We start from the raw sequence: 10,877 nt of genomic DNA, 5'->3' as shown, positions 1-10,877 counted from the left end.
ATCAAATACTGTACATTTATCTGGTATTAATGAAAGTAGGAAAATGTATGGTGTAAACCTTCTAGCAACAAAACTCCACAAAGCAGAAACCCACAAAATCCAAGCCTCTGACAAGGCGATTCAAATTTATTCACCTGGAATTAAATGCTAAGCTCAAGGCAAATAAATTTGAATCATCCTATAATGCTAACTTGTATTTTATCATGATGTTCAACAAGCTTGCTCATTTAGTTGCGATTTTCTTTGCTCCCCAACCCCTCTCCTGCAGCCACCTCACCTGTTCATTCATTAGTTGGCAGGGAATGCCTAGCACGATGCCCATCCAAGTCATAGATGTATAGTTCGTATCCTTTGGGTACTTCACCCGTGGTGTGTGCCTGTCTTATTTAATGAGCTCAAACACTGATAGTTAAAATGACATCTTTTTAAAAAATGTAGCTGAGGCTTTGTACAACTACCATTTGCAAAGAGAGAAGAAATGCTGTTAAAGTTAAAAGTTTGTATTTGGCGTCCATCATGTCATGTGGCACCACGGCCAAAAAAGAAATGTATAAATCCCAGCCTTTGGTAAGTCACTGGGAAGCACACAGTGCATACGTATGAAAATGGAGGAGAAAAATATGCATCGAGAACTGAACCGATAACTGCCAGCTATGTCGCGAATGCATTATATACATAAAAAAAGACTTTTGCATTCATAAAACGAAAAATAAAACACATAAAAACATCAGCAGCAAAATCGTCATTGACTGAGCGACTGAGCCAAATCGATTTTTTTTTTAAGTTGCTGTTATTAAATGACCATTTATGTCATTACCATAAAATGAAGATACATCCTGTAAGTTTCCTTTCGTACTGGGTTGATGCAACATTTAGTTATACAAATCACTGTTCATTTATTTTTCTTGTGCATCAACTGGTTTTAAATACAAAATAAAATCATTGCCTGCTAGCACAAATAGAAGGAGATAAAACTATTAAAATCGAAGCCTGGCAAGTTTCACAACCCTTTTCCAATACTGGACAGTAGCAGATGGATGAGGAGGGGGCGAAGGGACGGGAGGGGAGTGGGGTAGAGGAACCCAATAAACAAAATAAATGGTTACACAACAACGGCAACGGCTCTTATCTTTGCACTGTGGTACGAAATAAACAACTCAAAATCTAGCAATAATTCACTGGGTGTTGTAAAATTGGTTTCTTTTTCACGAGACAGCATACAACAAAAACTGAAGACTGTCTGAATGGCGACTTGCAGCAATGGCTTTACAAGTTAAAAACTTATATTAAACGATCAAATCCGATCACGTGTCACAAGCCCGATCTCCCTTCCGCCACCATTTTGTTTAACCCAGCCCATCCTAACCCAAACACTCAAATTGTGATCGTCGTTGCTATCTCTTCCCGAGTCCTTTTGATGTGATCGCTGCCCATGGAAATGTGGGGTTAATGGTTTTTCAAGCCTGTGTTCGATACAGTTAGTTGTCCACATTTTGAGCACTGATCCTGATATAATGGAGAGAAGATGACAAGGGAAGGACAGGCAAGGTTGACTGGTGGGAGAGTGAAATGACGAAGGCAACTGCCTCCCTTTCCACGCTTCCCCAAGATTCAAGATGCAAGCGCTGAGTCACCATGCTAACCACCGCTGTGGAACAGGTGATGAGGGTAAAAGGAGTCATATGGTCTGCGGTCAAAGAGCAGTATGAGGTGTTTGGACAACTGGAGGAAGTAGGAAGTTTATGTCGGCACCTACTGTCCCACCATCATCCAGCCTCGTTGCAGCTGCATGTCTCTGTGTGATCATCTCTGCAGAGTGTTTGCACTTTTCTGAGCCACACTGGCATGTAAAATAGCGACTTTTGATGTCCCAAAATCGCTCTCCATAATCAAATCTAAGGACAAGAAAGTAAACACCATCAAAATGATGCAAATTTCATTCAAGCAACAGCTATGGAAAGTCAGAGGAAAAACAAAATCTGATAAGAAAAGTAATAAGCCATCTATATTGTGGGTATCTAATTGTCTATCTACTACTTATTTAGTAGCCACAAATAATCCCACTTTCTGGGGTTAGCCGAAGGGGGAAGTTTGCCCCATATCTTTCAGTAACTGACTCTCCAGGCCTGACATTCGACTAGAATTTTATTTGGGCAGAAATTTTGGATTCGAAAGTTCAGGTGATAACTGAGCGACTCATTGTCGAAACATCAAGGGATCTTTAACGTCGAACAGCTATTGCTAGTAGAGGGGTTCCCAGCTTAACGTCCATCCAAGGAACGGTGCAGTTTTTGAAACAATCCCCCATCTGTGAAACATCAATCCAACAATTTGTAGTTGGACTGACAATCAAATCCCGACTACACAGCATAAAAAAATAAGTGCACTAACTCTCCATCATACTATCGTATATTGTGGGTTGTATTGTACACCGCTCCTTTCCTATGCCATCTCCAGGCATTGCAAAACGTCATTGCTGGGCACCGAAGGGGGCTCGGCAGTGACGCACGCTGAAAGGGAGTACTCAGTTTTCACTCTGGTTGGTGTACACCGCACCTTTCCTATGCCATCTCCAGGCGCTGCATAACGTCATTGCCGGGCACCGAAGGGGGCTCGGCAGTGACGCACGCTGAAAGGGAGTAGTCAGTTTCACTCTGGTTGTTTTCTTTCTTGCTTTCTTGTTTTCTTTCTTTCTTGTCCGGGCGATATCTCAGCCATCCTTGAGCTGGAAAGCTAAAATTTTGCCACAATAGTGAGCAAGTCCTTTGTCAAAAACGGTATTTTTTGTTTTTTGATTAATCAATTAATTGAGGAGTTATTTAATTATTAGCGATTAATTAAGTACTTATCTGAAGTCGAAGGTGAATATTATTAAGTCTGAAGTCTATTAAGTCTGAATTATTAAGTAAGTCTGAAGGTGAATATAGGAAAGATGAAGGTGATGGCAAGTGGTAAAGCATGTGGTGAGGTGGAAAGAACTGGGATGTGGCCGTGTGCTGTGTGCAGGAAGGGTGTCAGAGTGAACTCCATTCAATGTACAATGTGCGCTGAGTGGGTTCATCAAAAATGTAATGGTCTGAGAGGGTCATTAACCAGTGTGGCAGCTACATTCAAATGCAAGGTGTGCACAGAGGGAGCTGCAGATGGACGAAATGTTGAGTTGGATCTTGGAGACGGCGTGAAGCTGGAAGGTGTGAAAACATTTTGCTACCTCAGAGACATGCTGAATGGAGAAGGTGGATCAGACTCGGCAACGGTTGCTAGAGTGAGATGTGCATGGAAGAAGTTTCGGGAACTGAGTGGCGTGCTGATGAGGAGGGGAGTGTTGTTGAAGCTGAAGGGAAAGGTGTATGCTGCATGTGTGAGAAATGTTATGATTTATGGGAGCGAGACATGGGTAATGAACGTAGAGCAGCAACGAAGGCTGGAAAGGGTGGAAATGTGAATGGTTCGGTGGATGTGCGGAGTATCGTTGAGAGAGAGGAAGACAAATGATGAATTGCGAAAGATGATGGGAATAGAGCCTGTGATTGATGCTGTGAAGAGGAACAGGTTGAGATGGTTTGGTCATGTGTTGAGGAAGGATGAAAGTGACTGGTTGAGAAGAGTGATGGAAATGAATGTAGAAGGAAGTAGAGGACGGGGAAGACCGAGAAAGACTTGGCTAAAGATGGTGGAAGAAGAAATGCGGGCAAGGGGGTTAACAAGGAGAGATGCAGAAAATAGGGCAAAATGGAGAAGATTGTCATGGGGACCGCAAGGCTAACCCCCGCTCTCGCAGGGAAATGGCCTTAAAATGCAGATTGTTGTTGTTGTGTAATTCAGTACTTATTTAATTAATTAAATTTCCTTTCTCTTCTGACGCAATGCTAACCCCCGCTCTAGCAGGGAAAATGGCCTTAAAATGCATGTTGTTGTTGTTGTTGTGTAATTAAAGTACTTATTTAATTAATTAAATGTCCTTTCTCTTCTGACCATTAACTCAGGCACCTTTTGAGTTAGGAAGCTGATATTTGGACATGCCAATGACCAGGTAATTTGGCTGCAAAGGCTATATTTGATTTATTAATTAATCAATTAATCGATTAATTATTGAATTATTCAATTGATGACTAAATTTTTTTTTTTTTAAGTTACAGATTCTGATGAAATGGTGGTGGTTTATGTGTTCTATGACCGAATTGTTTAATAATTTAATTTTTTTAATGATTATTATTTATTTATTTTCATTATTAATCATTTATTTATTTTCTTTCTCATTTGGCCAATATCTCAGGCACCTTTTGAGCTGGGAAGCTAATATTTGGACATGACAGTGACCAAGTGATGTGGCTATCAAGGATATTTTTGATTCATTGATTAATCATTTAATCGATTAATTAATTTATTGATTAATCAATTAATTTTTTTATTTTTTATTAATGACTTATTTAATAAAATTTCTAAAAAATACATCTTCGGGTGAAGCACGAGTGGTTTAGTTATGCTATTAGCCAATTGATTAAGAAAATATTTTGTGATAGTCTTTTATTGATTTTAATTATACAATTAATCAATCAATTATTGTACACCTCTCCCTCCCAATGCAGTCTCTATGAGCTGCACTGCGGTATTGCCGGGCGCCGGAGGCAACCCGGCAATGCCGCGCTGTAGTATATTTCATTATTTCGCAAGGGGGCGGTGTACTTTGAATGTATCTGTACTTGTTTTAATCAAATTTGGTTCCTCTAATGTATTTGCAGTGGTAGAAAAACTAACTACTAAGTACTCCCAAAGAAGGTCGGTTGATTGAAGACTTACCCTAACTCCTCGCCAGTAGCGATATGCCTGCTGCTGAAGAAGGCAATGCGAGGGAAGCGCAGGTCCTGATGGCACATGAACACCCGCACAGGGATCAGGTTTGGCTCGCACAGGTGGTTAATGAAGCGGCTGATATTCCCATAATGTCGTGCGTCGATGCAGTACACCTCTCCATCCTTGAATAGGGTGAAAGACAAGGAGGATGGGAAGTGATTGGGAAGTTTCATTAGCGCAGAAAAAAACGGAAGAAGGATAGTTAAAGAACAAACTGATGAGCCACACCTTAGGCTTTTCTTTTTATATATATATATATATATATATATATATATATATATATATATATATATGTATATATATACAGTATATATATATTTAACATTAGTGAGGTTCATGGAAGAGCAAGGTAGAACTGGCAGTGGGATAAATCCCTGGTGTTGGGCTAGCGGCTAGGGTGCCGGCTTAGGATCCTAGGATCCTGGGTTCGAATCCCGGTCGATCGCTGAATCAACGCCAGGGGGGTTGACTCAGCCTGTCATCCTTCCGAGGTCGGCTAATTGAGTACCAATTCACTGGTAATTCCCTGTTTGTCGTTAAAGGCGGCAAAAAGGGTTGGCGTCAGGAAGGGCATCCGGCCGTAAAACATTGCTTCAAAAAGGGGACCAAAAAAACAACAACAACCACGGTTCCCGAAAAAGGCCAATCCCCGCTTTGCGGGGAAAAATGGCTTCTAAATGTGGTTATATTATTTATTAGTGAGGTTCATGAAATATATATATATATATATATATATATATATATATATATATATACATATACTGTATATATATACATATATATATATATATATATATATATATATATATATATATATATATATATATACTGTATATATATATATATATATATATACTGTATATATATATATATATACTGTATATATATATATATATATATATATATATATATATATATATATATATATACATATATATATATATATATACATATATATATATATATATATATATATATATATATATATATATACACAAAGAATTAAGTTAAGCACCCCCCCCGTTTTTTTACAACCTCGCACATTACAAGTTTGTTGTCGTCAAAACAGTACCCATGATATTGCTATATTTTCTGGAGAAGTGATATTATGGTCACATAAAAACAGAACAATCATGCCGTTTTCAATATTTTATTCTGCATAATTTAAGGTGAAATTTTTTGGGAATTTTAGGCATATTTTCACCTCAATTTAAGTATGGAGCTATAGGTCCATCACGGACAGTGTGGATGACGTTTATGTTTTCTAACGTACAGTCATTGTTCTGAGAAGACCTCTAGCGATCTTTGCGTCAATAACGTCAATAACGTGTAATGTCAATAACGTGTAAGTGACGTCAATAACGTCAATAACGTCAATAACTAATGTCATACCAATCATTATTTGATCTCACATACCTTAGAATATATGCCAATGTATACATATACACAAAGAATATATATTAGGGGGTGCTTACCTTAATTCGTTGTGTAGGGGTGCTTAACTTAATTCTTTGTGTATATATACATATATATATATATATATATATATATATATATATATATATATATATATATATATATATATATATATATGTATATATATACAGTATATGTATATATATATATATATATATATATATATATATTTCCATGAACCTATATTTAACATTAGTGAGGTTCATGGAAGAGCAAGGTAGAACTGGCAGTGGGATAAATATCAAGGGAATGAATGAACAGGAAAATAGGAAAGGGAGAAGAGGAGAAAACACTGAACCTAGCAAATAAGATGGTTGAATTAGGGAAGATTAATGGGGGTAATAAAGTTCAAGGGACAGATTTGAAAATGAAAAGAGTACACTGCTTCCTTGAAACCCTGGATGAAAGAGTGAGACAGCACATTGTCTGGAAGGTGGTTTCATCGACATTATAAAAGAGGAATAAAAGAGTTGAGGTGTGCAGTCAGCCTGGATTTTGGAAGTTTAACCATCAGGGGTTTACTGGAGGAATGCATGCATCTTGGAGTGAATAATAACGGATGGAATACTGAGAGAGCAGAAGGAGCAATATTGGAGAAGCGGCATGAAAAAAAAAAACTCTGACCAGTCTGCAATGTGAAAGCAACAGATCTGGTGCTTTGACCTCATTAAGGGAGATTGCAATAATTTTGAGAGGTTTAGATTCCACAGAATCCAGGAGAAACAGATGTGATGCTGGGCACCAGCCCATAGCGGAGAGCAGTACTCCATTGTGCTGTGGACAAAGGCCTTGTAGTCTGCAAGTAGCTGATTTTCCTAGGAAACACTTGGATCGACGGAGTGTGCCCAGTCTGCGGCTGGCTTTGGATGCAAGCTTTGCTGTGTTGTCGTCCCACGAAAGGCCATGACTGATGGTGAGGCCTAGAAGTTCAAGAGACTAAACCTCTTTCAGTGGATGATCAAGAAAATAGATAGATGGGTTCATCAGACCATCCTTCTGGAGAGATAAGGTGAGACAGTGAGATTTTCCAGGATTGAAGTAAATGTTTCATTTATCAGACCAGTATATAATAATTTCCAGATCAGCAGAGAGATGCAGCTACTGTCTGTCTAGCAGAGGAATGGGATACTGTATCACACAATTTGGAGTCATCTGCAAACTAGAACGACACTCTTCGACGTCACGACGTCGACCGATATGCCTCCGCCCATATTATTACATCATTATAATACTTGCACCAAGTTTGATTTAAATCCATTCAGCTGTTCTCAAGTCATCACATTTTTACCTGACATGACCTCTGACCTTTGACCCCAAAATTTACTAAGTTCAGGTTTACATCATTATACATACCTGTACCAAGTTTTAATTTAAATTCCTTCAGCTATTCACAATTTATCACATTTTTACGTGACATGACCTCTGACCTTTAACTTCGGGACCCAAAAATCTAATCAGTTAATCTTTACACATCATTATACATATCTGTACCAAGTTTGAATGAGATCCCTTTAGTCATTCTCAAGTTATAGACCAATTACAGACTTTGACCTTAAAGCTTTGACCTCTTGAACCCAAAATCTAATCAGTTAATCTTTACATTGTGGCGGACACGATGGCTCGCTGGCGCGATGACATCATTCCGCGCACCAGGAGGGTGTCGGCCACGCCCGAGGGGTAGGCGTGGCCTCGGGATATACACGGGGCACACAGCCCCGAGCACGGCAGTGCTATAGTTTGACCCTTTGAATAAAGACGCTTGTGTTTACATCGTTGTTGCTTCCTTTATTGGCAAGACAAGTCACGCGCATAGCACCGCGCTACATTGGTGACCTCGACTAGTTCAGCCGACGCTGAACTACAGAACGCGCCATGACGAGCAGCAACGCGGTCGCGGTGAAACTCCCCGAGTTTTGGGAAGCTCAGGCGGAGATATGGTTTATGCAGGCAGAAGCCCAGTTTCGGCTTCGTGGCATAACGGCGGACGAGACGCGCTATTTCCACGTCATCGCTGCCCTCGGGCCCGGCACAGCCGCCCGCATCGTGTCCCTCCTGCGGAACCCACCAGCCGACCACAGGTACGAGGCGCTCAAGCGTCGCCTCATCGCCACGTTCGGCCTCACAGAGGACGAACGGGCCGACCATCTCCTGGACCTTCCCGACCTTGGCGACACGCGACCATCAGTCCGAATGGACCACATGCTGTCATTACTGGGGGACAAAGCACCGGATTTTTTTTATTCCGGGCGCTCTTTTTACGCCAGCTGCTGGCCCAGGTACGCCTCGCGTTGGCCAGTTCCAACATAAAGGAACCCCGCGCGCTGGCCATTGAGGCCGACAAGTTTTTCGCGGCGTGTGACACGCGGGCGAGCTTCGGTGCGGCCGTCGCGGATCCCGGGGCTGACGCTGATGCTGATGCACCACACCTCGTGGATCTCGAGGCTGATGCACACCGCGTGGCCGCCGCCACGCCCCGCCCACCACCACCGCGAAAACCGCGGCCTCCGCCTTCGTCGCAAACCTGGTGCCATTTCCACGCCAGGTTTGGCCACAAGGCGAGGAATTGTCGCCCGCCGTGCTCCTTCGGCAAGTCGGGAAACTGCCAAGCCGGCGCTCGGTAGCGGCCCTGAGCGTCGGCCATTCTGGCAGCCTTCTTTTTATAACGGACACCTTGTCCGGGCGCCGCTTCCTATGCGACACTGGTGCACAGGTGAGCGTTATCCCTGCCTCTACGTCCGACAAGCGAACCGCGGGCCGGGGCCCCGCGTTGCTTGCCGCGAACGGAACATCCATACGCACATTCGGGAAGCGCTGCCTCTCCCTGCGGTTCGGAGGGCAACGCTTCACGTGGACATTCGTAACCGCTAGTGTCCCCATGGCATTGCTCGGTGCGGACTTCCTCTGTGCAAACGGGTTGTTGGTAGATGTGAAGAACAGACGCCTTGTCCAGGCTGAAACGTTCAGCTCGCTTGCTTGCGCGCTGAGCAGCTCATTGAGCGGCTCACTGAGCGGCTCACCAAGCGGCTTGCCGAGCGGCTTGCTGAGTGGTTCGGTCCCGGCGAGGTTAGTTTGTACGCTTCTGGCAGCGGACGAGTTCACCCGCCTCCTCGCCAAGTTCCCGGCCCTCACGCGGCCCACCTTCTCGGCGGTGGCCGTAAAGCACGGTGTGGAACATCACATACCCACCGTCGGGCCACCGGTCTACGCCCGGGCCCGCCGCCTTGAACCAACGAAACTCGCGGTGGCGAGAGCGGAGTTCGCTACGCTGGAGCGGCTGGGCATCGTGCGGCGCTCCAAGAGTGCTTGGGCGTCGCCGCTGCACATCGTGCCAAAGCCTGGCGGGGGATGGCGGCCGTGCGGGGACTACCACCGCCTCAACGATGCCACCACCCCCGACCGTTACCCGGTCCCCCACATCCAGGACATTTCCACCCGGTTGGCGAACATGTCCTGCTTTTCGAAGGTGGACCTCATACGCGGCTACCACCAGGTCCCCGTCAGGCCGGAGGACATCCCGAAGACGGCCGTCATTACGCCATTCGGCCTCTTTGAATTCCTTCGGATGCCCTTCGGTTTGAAGAATGCGGCTCAGGCGTTCCAACGTCTGATGGACAGCGTCTTGCGCGACCTAGATTTCGTCTACGTCTACCTGGATGACATCCTCGTCGCAAGCGCGTCCCGTGAAGAGCACCTCCGCCATCTCCGCACGCTCTTCGAACGCCTGGGCCAGCATGGCCTGATCGTGAACCCCGCCAAGTGCCGGTTCGGCGTCGCCGAGATCGACTTTTTGGGGCACCGCGTCACCAGGCACGGGGCCATCCCCTTACCAGCAAAGGTGGAGGCGGTCAAGGGGTTTCCGCGCCCCCGCACGATCAAGGGGCTCCAGGAGTTCCTGAGCATGGTAAACCTTTACCACCGTTTCCTGCCCCGCATCGCCCAGCTCCTGCGCCCCCTGCACGAAGCCCTCCGGGGGAAGCCGGGCAAAGGTGACGTCGCTTGGACTGAGCAGATGGACGCGGCGTTCGCGAGCGCGAAGCTCGCCCTGGTTAACGCCACCATGCTCGCGCACCCGGCGCCCGATGCACCGATCGCCCTCACCACCGACGCGTCGGATTACGCGGTGGGCGCGGTGCACGAGCAATGGGTGCGCGGAGCTTGGCAACCGCTGGCGTTTTTCAGCCGGCAGCTCCGCCCGCACGAACGCCGGTACAGTACCTTCGACCGCGAGTTGCTCGGGCTTCACCTGGCGGTCAGGCACTTTCGCCATCTGCTCGAGGGCCGTGCGTTCACGGCCTTCGTCGACCACAAGCCCCTGGTCTTCGCGATGGCCAAGGTCGCCGAGCCATGGTCGGCCCGGCAGCAACGTCACCTCGCGGCCGTGTCCGAGTACACAACGGACATCCGGCACGTCACGGGGAAGGACAACCCGGTGGCGGATTGCCTTTCCCGGTCCGTTGCCCACATGGTCCACCTCTGCATCGACTATGCCCGGATGGCGGCGGACCAGACCACCGACCCCGACGTCCAGGCCTTGCGGACCGCCGTCA

The 10,877-nt window shown here is 45.3% G+C and overlaps 1 protein-coding gene across 11 annotated transcripts in view; it reads right to left on the bottom strand.

Annotated features, from left to right (window-relative positions):
- Window positions 1-484: 484 nt before the first annotated feature.
- LOC137432743 (histone-lysine N-methyltransferase EHMT1) overlaps window positions 485-10,877 on the bottom strand; it is a 280,570-nt gene continuing 270,177 nt past the window's right edge. For all 11 annotated transcript variants that reach the window (XM_068124901.2, XM_078783567.1, XM_078783569.1 and 8 more), the window contains 2 exons: window positions 4,801-4,976; window positions 485-1,895 (listed from right to left, as the gene is read on the bottom strand). In XM_068124901.2, the coding sequence (XP_067981002.1) occupies window positions 1,694-1,895; window positions 4,801-4,976 (378 nt within the window). In that variant the 3' untranslated portion in view covers window positions 485-1,693. The remainder of the gene's footprint in view (window positions 1,896-4,800; window positions 4,977-10,877) is intronic.

Source organism: Myxine glutinosa, chromosome 8 (assembly GCF_964187855.1).
Source record: "Myxine glutinosa chromosome 8, kmMyxGlut1.1, whole genome shotgun sequence".
NCBI lineage: Eukaryota > Metazoa > Chordata > Myxini > Myxiniformes > Myxinidae > Myxine > Myxine glutinosa.
This window is presented reverse-complemented; position numbering and strand designations above follow the sequence as displayed.